The sequence below is a fragment of the Perissodus microlepis genome, chromosome 4 (assembly GCF_051167445.1).
Source record: "Perissodus microlepis isolate ML-2025 ecotype Zambia chromosome 4, ASM5116744v1, whole genome shotgun sequence".
Classification (NCBI taxonomy): Eukaryota; Metazoa; Chordata; class Actinopteri; order Cichliformes; family Cichlidae; genus Perissodus; species Perissodus microlepis.
Window position 1 is genome coordinate 13,479,134 of NC_140464.1, and position 21,754 is coordinate 13,500,887.

At 41.1% G+C, this 21,754-nt stretch overlaps 2 protein-coding genes and 2 long non-coding RNA genes across 5 annotated transcripts in view; 3 read left to right on the forward strand and 1 right to left on the reverse strand.

Moving 5' to 3' along the window:
• Positions 1–189: 189 nt before the first annotated feature.
• Positions 190–1,443, reverse strand: LOC146388532 (neuropeptide B-like). Its single transcript, XM_084924775.1, has 2 exons — positions 1,051–1,443; positions 190–532 (listed from the first exon to the last, which is right to left on the reverse strand). Exons 1-2 carry the CDS (start codon positions 1,306–1,308, stop codon positions 404–406), a joined length of 387 nt encoding a protein of 128 aa, XP_084780901.1. The 5' UTR covers positions 1,309–1,443; the 3' UTR covers positions 190–403.
• A 2,129-nt stretch (positions 1,444–3,572) lies between these two features.
• LOC146388533 (uncharacterized) lies at positions 3,573–7,397 on the forward strand. 2 transcript variants are annotated; one of them, XR_014800050.1, is made up of 6 exons: positions 3,573–3,779; positions 3,863–5,842; positions 5,913–5,967; positions 6,085–6,215; positions 6,298–6,348; positions 6,509–7,397. It is a non-coding gene; the product is annotated as an uncharacterized LOC146388533 (long non-coding RNA). The 2 variants fall into 2 exon arrangements; XR_014800049.1 differs by having other exon boundaries at positions 3,573–5,842.
• A 2,820-nt stretch (positions 7,398–10,217) lies between these two features.
• On the forward strand, positions 10,218–10,952 carry LOC146388534 (uncharacterized). The gene is made up of 3 exons (XR_014799982.1): positions 10,218–10,486; positions 10,713–10,816; positions 10,893–10,952. It is a non-coding gene; the product is annotated as an uncharacterized LOC146388534 (long non-coding RNA).
• A 2,133-nt stretch (positions 10,953–13,085) lies between these two features.
• The window catches only part of LOC146388535 (E3 ubiquitin-protein ligase rnf213-alpha-like), a 41,491-nt gene continuing 32,822 nt past the window's right edge, over positions 13,086–21,754 (forward strand). The window contains exons 1-3 of the mRNA XM_084925907.1: positions 13,086–13,220; positions 15,045–15,163; positions 16,891–17,048. Of these exons, the coding sequence (XP_084782033.1) occupies positions 15,064–15,163; positions 16,891–17,048 (258 nt within the window). The 5' untranslated portion in view covers positions 13,086–13,220; positions 15,045–15,063. The remainder of the gene's footprint in view (positions 13,221–15,044; positions 15,164–16,890; positions 17,049–21,754) is intronic.

The window sequence follows — 21,754 nt, forward strand, 5'->3', positions numbered from 1 at the left end:
ACTGTTAAAAACCCAAAAATATACATGCAGCAACATTTCGTTGACAACAGAAGGTTAACTGCAACTTTGGAAATGTTTCATTTTAAATGTTGACATTTAGTGCACTAACTTGTCATTGCAGTGCTTGAGCTAAGGCATTTCAGCTTGCAATTTTGGGTGCAAGCAAAAAATCACACTGTAATACCTCAGCAGACTGAACAAGGATGAAATACTTTATTCAAGAAAACTCATAAACATTAATACATTTCTTTTCAAGCTTAAAAATTTAGAGCAGGTTTATTCTGGTCAAATGGTTCATAAGAGTAGCGTCTCCAGTGCAACACCTATTAAAATGTCCAGTTTTAAAATGTCAGTCCTGCAAGAAGTATGCTTGGTCATCTATCCCAGCTGTTGGCTTTGCTGCTTAGTCTGCTTCACAATCTGAGGAGTCCAGAGAGAGGAAGACATCGGCTTTGCACCAAAATGAAGCCTTGATGTCCTGGATGCGTTCACAGCTCTGCAGGTTTGGTGTAATATCTTTTATACAAACAGGCTGTTTGGAGAGAGGAAAAAGGCAAATGGTACTGCATGAGAGAGCATCCGAAATCAATAACCTTGTACATTCTGGAAACCTGAGTAAGTTGACATAAGATTTTTTATATTTTTAAGGGAGTACTATTGAGGTATTTTGCACGTAACATTTACACAAAATTTAAAGTGGAAAAAAGTACTTAAAAGTTGTTGCTCTAAAAAAAAAAAACATTTGGAAAATTGTAGATTACAGACTAGTACAGTTAAGCTTTAAATTTTTATATTTTGTTATAAAATGAGAATTTTTTTTTTTAAACTATTAACTTTATTATTTGTGCTTTAAGAAAGTACAAATAATAGTCTAACGGTGCTGAATGGACAGCTCCTTCCTTACTGAAGTGACGGTAACAGATTATCATAAAAACAATACTTTAAATTTTTTTCCGCTAGATTTTATTTATTTTTGTCTGATTGCGTGCTATCCTTAGTCGAAAAGAAAATTTCGATTTTTAAAATTCTTTTAAAAACGCGACCACTCACCATCGTCTTCAAGAGGGAACTGGACGCCGGCATCTCAGAGAACACGTTGTTTGTTGCGGACTCGTCAGTGTCTGCATGGTGCGGCTCCTCTCTCCTCACGTAAGCTGATCTCCGAATACCGGACAGCAAACCGGACGCCCTGCCTACGGAGTAGTAGGTTGGGCCGGCCACCTGCTTGTACCATGCCTCCGTTGGACTGCAAGCGACCAGCACTGAGATGACTACAATGGGGAGCGCGAGTTTAGGAGACCTCTTCATGACGAGCACTGACGCTTGAATGTTCGCACCTCTACTCTAGAGCAACAAGTCCTCTTGGAAGTGACCGCTCACTGCTTGTATCCTCGTTTTCCGAGTCTACTTATAGCGACCCGTGATTATGCAGCTAGTTTTCGTCACGGAAAGCTGCGCGATCATTGAGATACTATAGGCTAGATTGCGCTTTTGGATGGGGTGTGTTTGATGCGTGTATTTCCAGGGTGACGCAAATTCTCGGTTTATTTCTGTAGGTTTTAATCCAAGGGATTTAACAAAATATGGTAAATTACAGGAATTTTTAAAAACATTGTCCCTCCACTTACACATGCTGCAAAATAACTGGGCAGTTGACCATGGTAATGTCCAAATGTATGGCCTTTTATTTCAACATTAGTTAATTCCGTAGGTGTTTATATGTCAGTATGGAAATCTCTCTCATTGTGTTATGGCGATGGAAAGTAGTCATAGAAATTGCTGCTGTGCAGAACAAAATACAAAGCCTGTGGTCTGTTATAAATACAGAGTTAAATGTGCTGCCTGTTGTCTATCTTTGCATATAAACAATTCATGGGGCCAGTCTGAGAACTCCTCACCAACTCATCATGGCTAGTGTGATCTTAAAGACCTTTGGTTATATTTTCTCAAATGGTCACATTTCAGTTTTTGCAAATATTTAATCGTTATACCAGATCCAGACTGACTACTGTTGTTTCTTAACTGAAGCCCCTGTGTAACAAGTCACCTATGATAAAGGCTGAAGCTGAATTATATGTCATCATAGAAACTCAAAATAGACAGACTTATTAAAAAGACATCAGATAAAAAGAAAGATGATCAATTTGGATTTTCTTAGACATGAGGAATGCCTAAAATCTCCACTCAAGACAGGCCTGGAGAAATAGCGAACAACAGGTAACAAATCAGTCTTTGCTGGAAAACATCTAGAAAAAGAAAAGTCTGCTCAGGTTTGAAACATCATTCTTTGAGTGGATGAAACCAAGATCATCTCAAGGAAAGGACGGGCTTATCATTCAAAACATATCACATCATCTGTTAAACATGGTGGATGTGACTTGATGACACAGTTTGAACTGATCCATCAGTATTCTGCTAATTATCATTACAATTTATATATTTCTATATAAGCTGTGCAGAATTTATATACTTTATATGACCTTTGAATATATAACTATCCATGTATTTGACAATAAGGAAGATGATTATCATGAGAATAGGATGCCAATTATAACATATACAGGGTGTTCCCTGCCTCTTGCCTTATAGTAGCTGGGATAGGCGCCAGTTCCCTCGTGACCCTGAACTGGATAAGCAGAAGAGAATAGATGGATGGATAATGATTAAATAATGGTTATTATTGTTGTTAATAAATAATTTTTCTCAAGCTGGTTACTAACAAAAGTGACACACGCATTATTTCCTGTCAAGCGTTATGTATTACATATACTCACCTTCCCCATTATCCCCCTGTGCTAATGTCTGAAACAATGTGTTTTTATTACTGCAATATTAAAGGTAAAGCATTAAAAATGTGTGTAATGATCATTTGAAAGAAGATAAATGCAAAAGTGGCTTTATGCTAGGCTACAGATGGTAAAGATCCACAACGCAGCTGCAAAACAACCCAAAAACATCTGAAGACAAATAGATTGCTCTTAAGTGGCTGAGTCAGTTACCTGATCACAAGCATGTTATTCATTTACTGAAGACAGAACAGAAGGCAGAAAGACTCACAAAGGAGCAACAAGTGAATGCAACTGCAGCAAAGGCTTGGCAGAGCATCTGAAGAGAGGAAACACAGTAGACAGCCTGAGTAATTCTAGTAAAGCTCTTATGAAGTTCCTATGATCCTGAAATGCAGAAAAAGCTGGTTATCTAATCATGTCAGCCTCTCAGTTCACAGCTAATGCAACTGTAAGATTTTAGTCTTACACCACCCCTTCACCTCCACACTTTATTTTTCATAATCACTCAATCCAAAAAGGCAAATAAATGAAACACACATAAACCAAAACAGTGTCCTATTGACAACGACACAATGTGCACATTGTTAAACAAAAAATGATTAAAAAACGCAGCTCCCGATTGCTACCTCTGCTCTAACTCTGCTTTCACCACAACAAAGCAGCATCAGACTGTCACGCACATGCACAGGGGATGGGGTTTCTCGGTACTGCTCTCAGTTAAACGGCAAGAGATAACGTGTTTCTTGAAACTGCGGTTTAGATGACCTGATTTTAAGTCTTTTCTTTGCAGGAAGCAGTGCGTACAGTAACTAGAGTACAAAATCAGTAAAGAAGAAAAAAAAGAGGAGATGTTCATTTTGAGAACAAAACATCAAATGCAAACTTGCAAATGTCTCTTCTTGTGAGCATTTTAACATCAGGAAGGAGTTTCAAGTATGTATGAAGAACGCAGACACCTGACATGGATGTTAATGTTGCTGTTTCTGACAGGTAAATGCAGCACTTGTATCTTCTTTAATGTTTTACAAGAATGCTAAAATATTACAGCTATCGAGTGAATCTGTCTCTTTTAGGTGTTCTCTGCAATATGTGGAAAGTGAAGCATCAGCAGCATCTTATTTGTGCAGTCAAAGGCTCCTCAGTCATTTTTCTTTGTTCGTTTCAAAATCCTGACAACCAAACAGTGAGGAGGGTCCTGTGGGGTCACGTACAGCCTGCTACTTTAAAGGCTCGCTTAATTTCTAGCAGTTTACGAACTCTTTTCACAAGATTCCAGTACATCGGAAACACATATCACGATTGTTCTTTGAAAATACACCAGGTGGAGTGTAGTGATGTAGGGAGATACTTTGTCAGATTTAACACCATGTCTAATAGACCTCATGAAGAAAATGCCCCAGTACTGAAGGTTGTTGGTAAGTTTTTGTTGCTGCTGTTGTTGTTTTTTTTAAATAAATAAAAGCTTTTAACAGTTAAGATTAAAGTGTTGCTTTGCTTTTTCAGATTTGACTATTTTTATGTCAAAACCTTCTGTAAAGGAAGCAATAAGGGAAGGCGACTCTGTAAATCTCACCTGCATGAACAGTTGTGATGGTGGTAAGATTTCATCTGCGTACACCTGGTTTAAGAATGGAGAGCCCCTACACGAAGGAGTAGCTCTTTATTTAAGAAACGTGTCCCCCACAAGCTCTGGAAACTACACTTGTTCTCTAAAAACACACTTAGGATCAACTTCAAGAGTCCTGGGTATAGATGTTGAATGTGAGTACAAGACACAAGATCAGTACTTTAAGGTAAAAATAAATAATTAATAATGCTGAAATAATAATGAGTAATGATCTCCTACATTCTGCCTTTTAGCGTCTTAAATCTCTGAACTGTTTATAGCGTTGAGTAACCTGATAATGGGAAATGTCTAAGAATTATTAGTGAGAATTAGATCAGTGAATTACACTATTTATACTTTTATATAGTCATTGAGCTATTACGTCACAGGAATGCACGGGGGCTTTTAATGACTGTCTAATTGGTATGATATTTCTGCTCAAGCTTCTGGGACTTATTTTAAGAATAACACATACGCAAACTAGCTTTAATGTGCACACTAAAATACATTAATTCTGATGTAAATATTCTCATGCAATATTTATTTAGTCTTAATTAAAACTTCAGTCTTTTCTTATTATAAGCTAAACTGCTATTGTCACCTACACATAACAGATCTAAGCTGGATGTGAACCCCGGTCTCTAGCGTGAGAGCCGTGGGCTTTATATGCTGCCATCAGTTCTAGTCACCTACTGCTGACTCATATGGAGTTCAGTAATGTGCAATTACGTCCAAGGATAATTTTTGGATAATTACACAGATTTTGTGACTTTGTCACTGCACACCAGCACAGTGGGTTTTAAATTAAACAGGCAAGATGTGATCAAAGTCCAGATATTCAGCTTTAAATTAAGGATCTGGAGGTTAGTGTACTCCTAGTGCTTGGATAATTGGGAAGGTTGCTTCTTATGCGGTCCTTTGCATATTTCTAAATTTTCACACTAATAACTGACAACGATAATGCCCAAATAATAAAATTAATTTTCAGATGGTCCTAGGAACACCACAGTGCTTGTCCAACCACCTTTGGGGGCAGACCCTGGAAGCGACTTTACCCTGATTTGCAGCAGTCATGCAAACCCCCCCCGTGGAGAATTATACGTGGTTCAGAATAGCTGCAGGTGATTCTGTAAATGTTGGACATCAGCCAGTGTTCCACCCTAGGGACAGTGACCAGTATTTATGCAGTGTCACCAACAAACACGGAAGTCAAAACTCTTCTGTTGTCACTTTAAACATTAAAAGTAAGTAGGTTTGAGTGGCTGGTGCTATTGGATGCTTTCTGACTCGTATCAATAACCATTAAAAGTTTGCTTGGCTCTGGCATTACTGAATTAAAACAATGAATTTGTTTTACAGAAAACTGGCCAATGTTTTGGGGATACATACTTGTCATTGTAACAGTTGCTGTAGTTCTGATTGTGACCACTTTTATTGCTGTTAGAAGGTGAGTGTCACCTAATTTTGAAATTTCACTAATTTTGTAACACATCGCCTAAATTCTGTTTATCTTTCAGACTTAACAAAAAGCAAATGAGGTCACCGGTGGAAAGTGGTGAGAAAGAATCACAGGTGCTACTATTACTGCTGGACAATCATTAATTAATAACAGAAGTTCAAATTTAGAGTTCAGTAGAAAAAATGAAGATTGTTGTTAATTGTGCGTTGCTTCTTTGTGACTTTATCTAGAACACAGGTCGTGTCAGCAGGCTCTCAATGTGTGATGATAACCAACCACAACATCAGGATCAGAGTGAAGGAGAAACCACTGAAATCGTCTACGCGACTGTTTACTTCCACAACAAAAGAAAGCCAATCGCGTGAGATATTTCAACAATATAAGATAAAAATATATTATTTATTGTACTGGAGGAACATGCTGATAGAATGAATTACCTGCAGGGAGCAGCAGAAGAACACCCAAAGTGATGTCATTTACAGCACAGTGTGCAGGTAAGACTCAGACAGTATACCACTACTACTAATAATAATAATGATAGTAATAATAATAATGATATGGGAAATTATGTATCTGTCAGGAGCTATGGACACTTCATTCTGTTACATGCTGTCATGTCTGTATCATTACTTAGACCAGTTTGTGCAGCTTTAGACCAGTTTGTGCAGCTTTAAACCACCCACAGAACCGACAGGAGGCAGCTGGCCCAATATATGCCTCGCCTAAAAGAAAGCAGCCTCCATATACTGAAGAGGGAGCCTGTTTGTTAAAGGGGTCAAAGTTCTAGTGACTTCACACTTGGTGAACTTGTGAGGAGAGGAACAGTGGCCTGCCCACTCTCCCATACTGCCCATTCATGTCCCAAGATTTGATGTTGGGGTTTGAGATTTTCTGCGTGATTCCAGCTCCGGTTTGAATTCTTTGTCATTCTGTATTATTTATTATTTTAGTATGTTGTGAGTACTGTGTTTTATTTATGCATTCCCCCCATTTTTCACTATTGTTAATGCTCTGCATTCTCTTGCCAAGTGTTAGCATTAACTTCGGTGTTTGTCTTGTTTGTTCTCTTTTCTGTTTTACTGGTTTTACTGCTTCCTATCTGTCCTCACCTGATTTCCTGTTGTGTAATCCCTAATCAACCCTTGGTGTGTATGTATATTCCTTTGCTGTGTTGTGTCGGTCTTGTTCAGTTACGTTCCTGATGGCACTCTGTACTGTTCTAGTCTCCTTTGTGCCTTTTGGATGTTGCTATTTGGAGTTCCTTTTTAAACCATTTTGTATTGGATTTATTTCCTCCATTAAAGCTCACTTTCTGTTGAACATTATGTCTCCTGCGATTGGGTCTTCAATTACTCAAACAACACAATTTTAGATCTGAGGTAGCAGGTCACAGGGGGAATTTAGAAAGTAAGAGAAGGAGATGATAGAAAGAAGAAGAAGGTGTTTTCACATTACTGTAATGAACTCCAGTGGATAATAGTAATCAGAGGCAGTGCTGTATTGTCAATATTCCATTAGTATGTGATGTATAATGCAAAGAAAAAGAAAACAGACAAATGAAGTAGGAAAGAAAAGTAAAGAGCAGTGTGTGAATGCTTTTTTAAAAGAACTACAAATTGTTCTTGTTGTCTCTGATTCGACTTAAAGAGACAACAGTGACAAATTCTCAGATGTCCTTAAACTTCAAGAACTCAGCCACTCACCTCGCCATCAATTATAGAAATTCTCTGCAGTTCAGATCGGTTTGTCACTGTGGACATGATCAGTCAGTGCATTCATCTATCAGTGGACTGACCTCCTTACCCAGGGTAGGAGGCAGGGTCAGAAATAAGTAACCTAATGTGACCCATGTGGCCTATGGATTGAGGTAGGAAGTCAGAAAGACCCACACAGACACAGAGAGAACATAGAAACTCCACACAGAAAAGCCTCAGTGTGGATTTAAAACACAGATCTGTGCACCATGCCACTGCTTGCCTTTACAAGTCATGCATTATAAGATAATGTGAATAAAACACTGTAATGGCACATTACATGCATCAACATCAAACCTAGCAATAATGGCTGTGCACGTGAGTCGTTTCCCATTTTTCCCACAGAGGGGTTCATATTATAAATTTGCTGTGAAATCTGTTCATTGTTGTGTGATATGAGTGTTAGCTGTTAATCAGTGGTGGGCAGTAAAACGTCTGGTGACATGAATCATGTGAATCATTATGTTCCAGCAACATTTGGTTAGAAAAGAAGAGCAGAGAAAAAAAACAAACATACCACAGCGCCTCTGATGCTGCTACATGGTTTCATATGCTCTCTTCTAAACCTTAGATGTTGACTGCATCTGTGGTTTGCATGACCAGATGGCACCTACAATGTAGAAAGTAGCGCATAGCAGAGAAAGAAGATAAAGGACAAAGTCACTTTTTCTCTGTCCGTTCGTGATAACTTTAAGTGATTCTAAACTTTATGCTTGTGTAACTTAAAAAAGCTCCAACATGTGCACTGAACACATCACCCTAAAATTGACACTAACACTGTTCTTTGGAGGTAAGTACGACATTTATTTCTTATTTTAAGGGAATTTCGAAATGTTTAAGCAATAAAAAAATTAAGATTAATGCTTCTGTTCCAGGTGTTCTCTGCAGTAAGTGGAACGTAGACTATCAACAGCCTCATATGTGTGTAGTGAAAGGATCATCTGTTGTCATTCTTTGTTCATTTTCCTATCCTGACAAACACATAGTACAGGAAGTCATGTGGGGACACAATAAAAATATTTTTGCAGGTCCGTTCATTTATCACAGTGGCTCAAATAATAGCTCTTCGCGATTTCAGTATGTTGGTAACAAACGGAATAACTGTTCACTGCAAATACACCAAGTGGAGCACAGTGATGAAGGAAAATATGCCTTTAGATTTATAACCAACTCCGAAAAGGGCCAGTGGACTGGAAAAAGTGGGTCAACACTAAAAATCGTTGGTAAGATTTAATTTTTGTGTTCTTTTTAAAGAATTTCGACTCCCCTTTGCTGTTTAATCTGACAAGGTCGAAACATAAGTTATTCATTTCTCTCATAGATTTTAACATTTCCATGACGAAACTCAAAAGACACGAATCAATCCAGGAAGGCGACTCTGTGAATCTTACTTGCACAGACAGATGTGATGTTGGCAACTTCTCATCTGTCTTCACCTGGTTTAAGAATGGAGAATACCTGCAGGATGGACGAGTGCTTCAATTAGAAAATGTTTCCTTCACAAACTCTGGAAACTACACTTGTTCTCTAAAAACAGGCACAGGAACAACTTCAGGAGTCCTACATGTTGATGTTGAATGTGAGTATTGTATAGCGATGTTTTAAACCTTACATACTGCTTAGGCCAGATTTGACCCATTTTGACATTTGACCTGAGCAACAATACCAGAGATGTGATTCTTTCAGCTTGAAATTGGATGACTTTTGCAAAAATGACCCAAACTATTACAAAGTTGAAAGTTTTTCTACAGTTCAGCCTTGACAGTGTTATGAGAACTGTTATTGTTCACATCACATTTGCCCAGGTTCCCAGAGATAGGTGCCTGCTGGCTTTTGAATTGAAATGGACTCGTTAAACAGTGAAATAGTAAAACAGCATAGGAATGATCAAATATGATGTGCATGATAAGATAATTCAGAGGGTCATAGATGTGCGGCAGATAAAATCTTTGAAATTTACAGAATAAAATGCTTTATAAATGTAAGGTTAAAGCATGAATTGTAGTTAAAAGCATTTTAAATCATTGACTAAATGTTGCAAAATCTAACAGATACACAGTCCTTACTCTCTAAAACTTAAATTAAGAATGAATGATTCATTTACTAATGCCAAGTGGCTGTTTGTGCATTCAAATAGCCATACTCTGAAGACATATGAGCAGTATGTAAGAGTTAAGCATGGAAACATTGTTGTTTACTGCAACACATTAAATATTTCCTCACAATTTAGATACCAAAATAATGAATCTGATTTATGTAAGATGATTTCACTAATGACTTTATTTTAGATGGCCCCAGGAACACATCAGTTTCTGTCACACCATCAACAGAGACCCTGATCTGCCACAGCCATGCAAATCCAGCAGTGGAGAACTATACCTGGTTTAAAATATATAATGATCACATTTCAGCAGCAGGACACCAACGTGAACTACATTTGAAGAAGGATTTTCAGGGCGATCACAACTATTTCTGCATGGCTACAAACAAATACGGGAGTCACAACTCCTCTACAGTGCTGTTAAGGGGCAAAGGTAAATAGATTTATGTTCCAAACACTGTGGCTTGTGCAGACGCAACTTTGCAAATTAGAGTCTGCCCTTGGAAACCCTTCCAAACAAACCGTACTTGTTCAGTCTTTTTTACTTTAACGTGCAACATCCATGTTTCCTCAGTATACTGGTGGACAGGCACCAGAGATCAGATTGCTATCTGTACTTCTATTGCTGCACTCCTCATCGTGGTCACTGTTGTTGCCATCAGAAGGTAAAGTGTATTTATATTTGTTACAGCTCACACATACAACAATAAAGTGATGGAAATCTCTTCTTTCAGACAGTGCACAAAAAGGACAGAGTCACAAGAAAATGAAAATGAGGTAAACATGCAGATGGCGCTACAATTAAGCTTACTGGTTGTGTTGTTTTTTTTTCTTAATGCAGAGGTTAGCTCATTATAAGGTTGCCTAATAAGTTAGTTTATTGAAGAAACCCATGTATGGTTTACCCAAGTTATTCGCAAGTTATTTTGTGTGAGTAGTACAATTCACCAAGCAGGAAACTTATATATGTCTTCTTTGATGTCTTATTAATTATTGCATCTAGAATACGGACTACTGCAACTATCCCGTGGTTGACATGAGCCAGTCACAAGAGGAAGAAGTCATGCACTCAACGATCGTTTTTAAAAGCAAAACAAAAGCATGCGTGTGAGCTATCCCTGCAGCTTCAACATATTATTCAACTTGTGCTGCATTTTTCACTGATCCACTATGTCATCAGCAGGGAGCAAAAGATGGACTCAACTAATGATGATGATTGTACCATTTACAGCACACTGTACAGGTAAAGTTCAACATGAACAAATTTCATAAATAACAGTTCAGCTCCAGACAATAGTGTAAGGCACAAATTGGACAACATCAATCAATCAATCAATCAATCAATCAATCAAACAAAGTGAATAATGTAGATTAACTGGCAAAATGACTCTGCTGCCATGCTTCTTGTATGCTGTGTCTGAGTCAGTGGAAACCCCCACCCTGAACACAAGCTTTTGTACTGCTGTCTGTTTAGTGGTTTCTACTTATCGCGGTAATGGACCTGCCCAAAATGAAAGCGATATACCAAAGTGCAGCTATTTGGCTGAAACACCAATTTTGGGTGTTTAAGTCAGATACTTGAACTCAACTTCAATTTTGTCCAGACTTGAGAAAGCTAAACAGCATTTCCTGTTTCGATTCTTATCCCTTGCCTTTCATTGATGAGCTGCTGGAATGACTAGGAAAGGCCAGATACATCACAACCTTAGATTTGTGTAAATATTACTAGCAAGTGCATTTAGAATACACAACCTTTCCGATTCCAGGAATAGGTTTATTTCATTGCATTGTTTTACCCTTTGGTCTCCATGGGGCACCCTTAACTTTTTAAAGGTTAATGGATATTATCGTTAATCCTACCTGATGTGGTGATTTACAGTGACTCATGGGAGGAACACCTACAACATCTAAAGGTTGTGATGGCAAAGATCCAGTGAGCTGGTTTGATCTGAGTGACTTTAACCTAACATTTTGCTTGCACATTGGTCCACAAAGGAGTGTTCAGCACTCATTTTACATCATTTAACACCCACTATAGGGGAGTTGTGGAAAAACTTAGAGCTTCCTAACAACTCGAGATACTTTTTTTTTTTTTAACCCTGATGAGCAGCCACAATACAGTGTGAAATACTACTACATATAATTGGGTTATTCTGCCCTCTGTTGAAAATGTAAGAGCATAGCATGAGCTTGGGTTCAGATTTTTGACTAATATGACTCAAAGACATTCAAAATAAATCTCTCTTCAGTAGGTGAGTGGGTGTCCTGTGAGAGCTATGGAGAGGCACAGCTCATAACAGGACTAAAGGTCATTCCACAGGCAACACAGGACACTCAGTGTAACAATAAACATATGCAGTTTGAGCATGTTGGCCTTTACTGAGAATTTACTGTAACATGATGGTGTAGATCGGTTTCATTTTTCACTGCATATTCCTTTCTTATCAGCTTATAAATGTTACAAACTAAACAGCTGTTTTTTATGACTTTAAATATTTGTTTTCAGCCATCACCCAGTTCCTGCAGGAGCCTGCATGTAGACTTCAAATGTCAGCGGAACAAACCTGCTGTGCTGAGGGCCACTTATTCTGATGTATGAAAGGATCTGCTGCTCCAGTGCTTCTACTTTCATGAGTATTTTGCTGTTAAACAAATAAATAAATCTGTCAAATGTGACAGATTGCAGAATTCCATTCAGTTTGGAATGTTTTTTATGAAGTTTCCTAAAAGATTTAAAGCCAGACTTTTTTCTCCCTCTCCTTTTCTTAACAGTCTCAAACTTTTACACATTATGGGCACATTTCCAGGAGTTTGTAACTGCAGCATGCTTATTTCCTCCTGCTGGTCACAGAGCATGTCTATTGAGCAGTTTGTCCTTGCCTAAAGGCAATAGGAAAGTACAATGTAATGACAAACAAACACCATCACATGGCAAGTGACCGCATGGGACCAACCCCATTTTAACTGTTTTTCCTGTACAATTATTGTGTAATATAATCGGTTTTTGTACATTTCAGATACTGAAATATAAACTGCAGCAAACAAATGAACTTTATTTTTAATCACAATCTGTGAAAAATAAATAAATAATATTTTTAAGATGTTTAATATGTTGCATCCACAGGTTGTGCCATAAGATACTTTTTCATAAACTTCATTTATGCTAAGAAAAAAATAAGGTGAGTTTAAGTCACTTTACAGCACATGCATCCATGCACTAAAGTACCCCTAGAAGAGGTCGTTTGTCTCCAGTAGAGTTTAACTTATGCTTTCATTACCTATGAATGAAAACCAGCTTAGTCAGACATACCCTCTAGTCTAGGCAAAAGAAACCCCGATTTTATTAGTGATTATAAAAGTAAACTTAGCTCACGCCCATTTCTGACAAAACGAAACTTTAGTAGATACGGAAACGAGGGGACTAGGTCTTGGACATGTCTTTGACGGCTGCGTAGTGGGACCAGCAGAGATGATTTGCAGGCTTTCTCCTTTTTGCAGCACAGAAGAGAAGGTAGGAAGGCAGCTCAGGTCGGCTGTTATTTATTTATTGTTATGAGCATTGGGTGACTGTCACAACGTCAGAATTTCCGTTGTGACACAGTAGGAATAAACTCATCCTAATAACAGAATTAGCTATCAGACTGCGCTGTCTTGGGCCAGGTCTGTCTGGCTCCAGCTGGGTTACGGGGTAATGAAGTTTGGTTGACGTTCGTTCTTTCTAATAGTATCTCCGTTTATTATGGAGAGTGAATCAGAGCTAACTGCCCAAGCTAATGTTAGCTGCGCAGCTCATTAGGCTGGCTGATTCGGGGAAGCTAGTTAGCAGAGTCGCTACTTAATTTTAGCAATAGCGCTCTGTGTGGTGTGACTAAGAGCCTTCCCTGCTGCTGCTAAGCGTGTCGTGATTCTGCAGGTTTTATTTTGTCAGTGACTTCGTGGCCATTTAGTTCGCTTTCTCTCTGTTTTGTTGTTGTCAAACGCACTGGCACGCAAGAAGTGACGTAAAACGTGTGCGTTTCTTTACGCAGCGAACATGTGAATGGCCGAACTTCTAAGCCAAAGATCTTTTCGCTTCAAGAAGAGTCACTCCTTAAGTTCTTGAAAAAGGTCGTCCCGCCTTTATCTGTGAAAGTATGAAAGCTCATCTCCTAGAATGAAATAGTCACTTGTTATTTGCAGTATTTTCAGCAATATAGAGATACGGTTTAAACACACGCGATGGTGTTTACTGTATTTGTTCTGTTTTATTAAGAAATAAAGAAATCCTTTGAAGTCTAAATCAGATCGCAAAAGACCTAACTGACCTTGATGCTGATTGTTCATTTCCTTTCCTTGCTTATACTAAATTGATTATATTCCTGCAAACTTACTAATTATTGACATCAGTCTCACAAAAAGGCATTATTGGTTGGGCTCTAAAATCAGACTGGTTTGAACCAGTTATATTTCACAGTGTATTTATTTGTATTTGGGTCAGATGTCTTAAACCTTAATAGCCTTTCTCAGTGGATTGAAAACGCCCAAAGCAATTGTTGGATTAAAGTGTAACCAGAAGTCCAATGAAGACCATGTGTTTGACAAAGAGGGAGAGGGAGAGGGATTGCCAGATGAATTATGCAGAAATGAAAGCGAACTATCCATCGCTGGATTGAATGACTTGATCCCAGCAGATATAAGCATTACCCAATTTTGACTCTTTATTCATGACATTAAAAATCAATCGAAATCAAAGAATAATGGCGTAATATTAACATGGGTGGTTCACGAATTTATGTTATTTTGAGTTATTCAGTCATTCACGTAATATCGCCTTTACATTTCCAGCTAATAAGTAATGTGAAGTATTTATTGAAAGTATGAGGAAAAGGAAGGAGGAAAACCACCTTCTCCGCTTCTACTCTTTGTGAAATGTCCTACATCATGTTTGAACTATCTATGGCATATAAAGAATTACTTATTTCCTCATTAGAACTACTTTTGGTCAGTGTTAACTGAATTTTTCTTTTAAGGAAGTGCTATTAAAGTGTGCTGTGAGGGTTCTCAGTTTTTTTTCCTCTTTGGTTAATGTCAGTTTTTTATTGGATGCTTGTTCGGGGGCCATGAATGTGGGCGTTCAGTTGACTCGCTGACACTCTTGTAAAATGACTTCCAATTCAGTCTCTCACAGGCCACCTTCTTGGGTATGACTGATCAAAGTTCAGAGGAGATAAAGACATTGCGACTGGTGTGTTGTTGCGTAGCTGAACACAGTTTCATGTGACATCGGCTGCCAAAATAGAAAGTGAAAGAAAATTTTGAGATGGTCTTGAAGTGAAAATAGTTTCTTTCTTTGCAGTGATCACTGAAGCCTGAAGATGAAGTGCTCACGCTGTGGCCATAACATTGTAGAGAAAACAGCCAAATTCTGCAGTAACTGTGGCGAAAAGCTGTCTGTTAAACCTGCAAATGCACAAGGTAAGTAGATGAGGTCAGAAATGTGGTTTCATTTATATAGTTGTTTATAATATTTGAAGAAGTCCAAGTGACAACTTTGTTGTTCCTGTTAATTCGGCATAATGTACTGTATTATTTAAACTGCTCTGTATTTGATTAACAGTGTGGATGCTTTTTTCAGGGCCTGTCAACAAATAAAATTATAGTTTGAACATGCAGCTCTGCAGACATAATGAAATTACACTTTTCTATAAATATAGATTAAAAACCTGTATACAAGGAATTTAATCATGTAAAATTATGTGATGATAAGGGCTGTTCATCTGCGCATAACTTATATTGCACATTTTTTCCTGACATGAGGATTTACATTAGTCATGTTGCACATGTCAAAGCAAAATTAGGTATGGCTTGCATAATGTGGCGGAAAAAAAAGAGATTGTAGATACGTCTGTGTTATCAGTTCATACTAAGCCTTTAGTCAAGGAAAACTAAGACTAAAGGCCATTATTATATCCTAAAAATCAATCCAGCATCCAGTATTTGGAAAATTTAGATTCCTTGCATGTATTCTTTCATTTCTCATTCCTGTTTCTTAATTTTTTTTAACTCAAAAAACCCCACACTTCTAAATTGTGACATAAGGCCTTCTTGGCTGAACTGGAGAAAATGATCCGTGCTCTTGTGTCATCACGTGTTACTGTAATGCCCTGTTTCACGGCAGGGATAAGCCAGTTTCATCTCTCTGAGGTAAACAAAAATGCAGCGGCCAGACTAGTAATGGATTCTAACAAGTGAGCTCATATTATTCATACTCTTTACACTGGCTCTCAGTAGACTTTGATTCATTTTAAAGTTCTTGTACTCACCTACAGAGCACTTAACAGAAAGGCTCCAGACTATTAATCCCAGCTTCTTACCAAACATACTGCTGCTTGTAGTCTTAGGCTCAGAATTTGCTAGTTGCTCTTCATACAAGATTGAAGACTAAAGGGGAGCAGAGGCTTTCAGGTGTCTTTCGTGTCCCACTACGACTGCATTTAGCTGACTCTGTGGACTTTTAGAAAACAGTTCAAAGATTTTTTTTGTTTAACCAGACTTTCCATTAAGATTGTACATATATCAACTGTTTTCAAACTACGTGTTTATTTTATTCTGTGCTCTACCTTGATTTTTGTATTCCTGTTAACAACACTTGAATTTTCAGTTATATTTTATAGTTTTTTTGTTTTGTTTTTTTGTTTTATAGGGCAAATAGGCTGTGATTTAACCGCATGTCCACATAGATGTAAGATTACCTATCGTGACAGCGTGTTGGCCTACTTTGTAAGGGTCAGAAAATGCAAATTTGTGCCTTGTGACTTACTGAACAAGCTCAGGTGTTTTCTTTATAGTTAAAAGAAAATTTGCCTACGTGGGTCAAAGTGAAAACATACAAATGCCACCTTTTGTGGTTTAATGTATGTCCCTATTAATTTACGGACTGAAAATGTTCTGTCATTTTAACTACTTATTGAACATGCATGTTGACCCTGTCAGAGTTCATACTTGACTAAATCTTTGACTGGCAAGGTGATGTGCCAGAATGAAAAGCAGGACTAAATGCTCTGTACTACCACGGTGGTTTTCACACGTCTTTAGAAATTAGCTTATTTTACTTATTTTTTCTAACTTATAATTTATAATTTGTTATTTTTATTTAATTAAGTTATTTATGTATTTTTATTAACCCCTCATCATTAACATAGATGCAGGAGATCAACCAAAGTCTTTGGTAGCAGATGGGGAAGGTCCAATTGAGAAGCTAGATTCACAGAAAAACACCCCACTGGTGGACAGCAAAGAATCCAGTAAATCCCCCAAACGGCCAAATGACGAGGTCATCAACAACAACCCAAAGAAAAAGGTGAGCGTGTCACAATCTTGCCGGGCCTGTTGGTTTTTAGTCTGGGGGAACAACATATTTTGTACAGTAGGTGAATGGCTTTGCTTACTTTTGGTGTACTGTGAGTTTATGCCTCAACACAGTGTAAGGTTTATGCCAAATTAATTTTTTTCTATAATAATTAATCCACTGGTATATAATGAAAAATTATATTTTTATTGATTGAGCTGTTAATTTGGTTCTCTTTCATAGCATTCGTTTCGTGTCTCACTATGGGAACGCCTCCTGCGTGACCTCATCAGAAGCTCAAATAACATTACGCCAGCCCTTACAGGCTGGCTAGGTGACACCCATGTCAGGAGGGGCCAGTGCCTCCCTATATAATACGCTGACATAGCATCAGATGTCATTCAAAAACCTCTTCTCGCTTCTCACAGAAGCCTGTAGACAACTGTGCTATTGGGTGCTAAAGCTAAACTGTCCACAGATTCGAGTGAACAACTCGGTCGCCGGGCGCTTTGTTCCCAGCTTTTCAGTTGTCCACTAGCATACAAGCAGTAGCAATACTGTTCTGTAGCTAGTGCTGGTGCCAAGTAGCAATACTTTCACCCAGGGAAGTAGCAATATTTTCCGAAAGCGAAGTAGCAACACTTTGCTAATAAAGGTACCTCTAGCTTCCTCTAGCAATACCTCTAGCAATACCCTTCGACGCTAGCGGTTTTACACATTAGGTAGCAATACCTGTAGAAAAGTAGCAACACTTTTCACCCCACGTTAGCGAGGAATAGCAACATTCTCCGCACTCAGTGTCAGTCTCGTTAACGTGCGCAACCCTCTAGCTAACCATGGCTACGACGGCCAACGAAGTTGCAAAACTCTGTCCTTGTGGCAAGAAGATTTCTGCCTGGGATACACACTCCGTGTGTGTGGCATGCCTGGGTTTATCTCACGCTCAGGCTGCCAGAGGCAGCCCTCAGCCCATCGCGACCGCTTTCCCGTCGCTGGAGGCACACGGAGATTGTGAGTTTTTCCCCGATACTGGAGTCACCTGGGGAGGAGATGCCAACGAGGACGGAGATGAGTCGGCTGACTCAGAGCTCCTGCTGTCTGACAACGGCGAGGAGGAAGATTCCACCTCCTTGGCTAGCATCAACTGGGCTGCAAAGCCCTCGGCTACCGGCGAGGTTGAAAAACCGACACTGCCGTCTCCCCTGGATCTCGACATGCAGGACATGTGCAAGCGCGCAGCCGCTAGGCTCAACATCCCGTGGCCTGCCATAAAAACAGAGGTTGTAAAGTCTCGTTTTGACGGTAAGAAATTGCCGAAGGTGAAAAAGACGGGGAAGCATGTGTTGCCTGTTTTCCCTGAGCTACTCGATGAGATAGCGGTGATGTGGAAAGCAAAATCTTACAGCGAGAAACACCCCATCGTGGGGAGCTGCCTGCTGGATTGTGAGGGGATGGAGTCTATCGGCCTCCGCCAGATGCCACAAGTGGAGCCGTTGGTAGCGAGCCATCTTCACCCGAAGACGTGTCTGTCCTCATCGGCCCCATCTCTCCCATCCAAAGCAGACCGCTTCCAGTCTAGCCTTACAGATAAGTGCTACAAGGCAGCGGCTCTGTCAGTAAGAGCCCACAACGCCTCTTCTATGCTAATGGCTTACCAAGCTGAGCTAGAAGAGGACATGACAACTAAACCAGATACCACAGTGTGGGAAGAAATCTGCGTTATAACTGACCACGTCCTCCGCCTCCACAAGGTAGCCATACAGGCTACTGGGAGAGCCATGGGCCTCATGGTTCTTCAGGAGCGAGCACGCTGGCTCGGGCTCACCAACCTGATGACCAAGGAGAAAGAGGAACTCCTCGACACCCCTGTCGTCCCTCAAGGTCTCTTCGGTGCGGCTGTTACATCCATGCAGAAGAGATGTGAGGAGAAAAAGAGAGATGATGAGGCTCTGAAACTCTGCCTGCCGAGGAGGGCCCAGCACGCCACCCCAGCAGCACCGCGCCAGTCATTCGCGCAGGCAGCGTCTCGCCCGGTCCCCGCTTTCAGGATTCCCAAAGTGCCTAAGATGCAGGCAGCCCCCCAGGCTGCCGTGACCCCTAAGAATCCATGGACTCGGAAGCAGTCTCCCCAGGCCAGACCTCAAGCGGCCCCTCCTCCTCCCCCTGCTGCCGCAATTGTGAGGAGGAAGAAGCGGCCAGCCTGACAGCCTCTCCTCTAGGCGGGAGCGAACCCAGTTTCCCCCCTTCATGGGCCGCCCTGCCGCCTCCCAGCTCCGTTCAAGAGCAAGTTCAACGGGACATGTTCCACACAGAGTGCTTAACTCGGGCCGGCGTTCCTGTCACCGGACCCGCCAGAGGGAAAGAGAGCCAAAGTTCGCAGTGTTGTTTCACAAGCACTTCTTTCGTGCATTCTGTATTAAAAAAGCCCCAGGCAGTTTGCCAAGGGCGCTGTTGAGTGTTGCAAAACACATGAAAAAAATCAAACATGCTGAAAAACAGAGCAACGTCTGCCATAACGCAGCCCGTGGAGACTCGCGTTTCCATGGCTGTGATGATGCAGATGAGCCCATCACCTCGCTCGCCTGTGACAGAGGTGACGGGACACCGAAATGGCATATGTTTCGCGCTGTGACCACAAGGGGGCGCCAAAACGCCATCTTCGGTGGAGTGGCCAGTGAGCCCTCTGTCTCTCCACATGAAGAGCTGGGCCACCTGCACTCAGTCAGCATGGGTGCTGAGGACATTGGAAAAGGGCTACAGGCTGCAATTCAATGTCGCTCCACCACATTTCGAAGAAGTCGTTTACTCTCGTGCTCTGGGCGAGTCTGCCAGTTTTCTCCTGGAGGAAATTTCCACCTTGAGAGACAAAGGAGCTATAAGAGTTGTCCCTCCCAAGGAAATGCACAGCGGATTTTATTCAAGGTATTTCCTTGTGCCAAAGAAAGGGGGGAGGGGGATGAGAGTCATTCTGGATCTCCGTGCCCTGAACCGGCATTTAAGGACATACAAGTTCAGGATGTTGACGCACGCCTCGCTGCTACGGTTTGTACGAGCGGGCGACTGGTTCACATCAATCGACCTGAGGGATGCTTATTTCCACATCCCCATATATCCCCCAGGGGATAGCATACGAGTTTGTAGTCCTGCCTTTTGGTCTCTCACTGAGCCCAAGGGTGTTTGTGAAATGCACCGAGGCAGCAGTGGCCCCGCTCAGGGAAAAGGGCATTCGGGTGGCCACATACATCGACGACTGGCTGGTGGCGACCGTGGACGTTTATGCATCCAGGGAGAATGCTCAGTGTCCCCTGTTTTACTCGCTGCATGATCAGAGAGCTCCACTCGGGGTGGATGCTCTAGCTCACGAGTGGCCGAGAACCCTCCTCTATGCTTTTCCCCCAGTGGCCCTCATTTCTCCAACTCTGACCAGAGTGAGGGAGAGAAGTCACTATATGATCCTGATAGCCCCGCACTGGCCAGGGAAGCACTGGCTGGCGGAGATTTTTCAGCAGCTGTGCGGCCCACCTTGGCCGTTACCACTACGCAGAGACCTCCTGTCTCAGGCACAGGGGGAAATATTCCACCCCCACCCAGAGAGGCTAGCTCTATGGGCTTGGCCCATGAGTGGTTTAACCTGAACACAGTGGGGCTCCCTCATAGTGTTATCGACACTATTCAGTGTTCTAGAGCATCGTCTACTAGGACGCTGTATGAGCACAAGTGGCGTGTGTTTGAAAGCTGGTGCGTCGAATCACAGGCCATCCCTTTTCAGTGCTCTGTGGCTGTGATTCTGTCATTTCTTCAGGCCCTGATTGATTAGGGTAAAGCCTTCTCCACCATCAAGGTGTATTTGGCAGCAATTTCGGCCTGCCATATTGGTTTTGAGGGGAAGACTGTTGGCCAGCATCCCTTAATATGCTGTTTCATGAAGGGTGCACGGCGTAAATTGCCTACATCTAGGCCGTTGGCTCCATTGTGGGACCTTCCCACAGTATTAGCTGCGCTCTCCTTTTGCCCATTTGAACCCCTGGAACAGGTTGAGTTAAAATTTCTGTCCTTGAAGGCGGCTCTATTAATTGCTTTAGCTTCTGCTAAACGTGTGGGAGAGATCCACGCTCTCTCAGTGCATCAGTCATGCATTCAGTTCTCCTCGGATAATACGAGGGTCAGTATGCGGCTCAACCCTGCCTTTGTCCTGAAGGTTGTCGGCACATGTTGCCCTATAGAACTGCTGGCCTTTTGCCCACCGCCTTTCTCCTCAGAGGAGCAACAGCGGCTGCATACCTTGTGTCCAGTCTGTGCTCTGTGCATTTACATGGACTGAACCCAGAGTGTCAGACAAAGTGACCAGCTTTTCGTGTCCTGGGCTAAACCACATATGGGAAAGTCTGTGTCTAAACAGCGCCTCTCCCATTGGATAGTAGGAGCAATTGCCCTGGCCTATACTAGCAGGGGCCTTCAGCCCCCTGCTGGCTTACGTGCGCATTCCACTGGAGGTCTGGCAACCTCATGGGCTCTCTTTAGGGGAGTTTCTATTCAGGAGGTGTGTGCAGCTGCATGCTGGACCTCACCTCATACATTTGCTAGGTTTTACAGGTTAGATGTGACGGCACCTAACCTAGCGTATTCAGTCCTCAGTGCAGGTTCTTCCCGGGTGGGGGCTTCTCCCCTGTGAAGTGCTGTTGGAGACAGTTGTCTTCTTAACAGGCATGTCTGGCAAT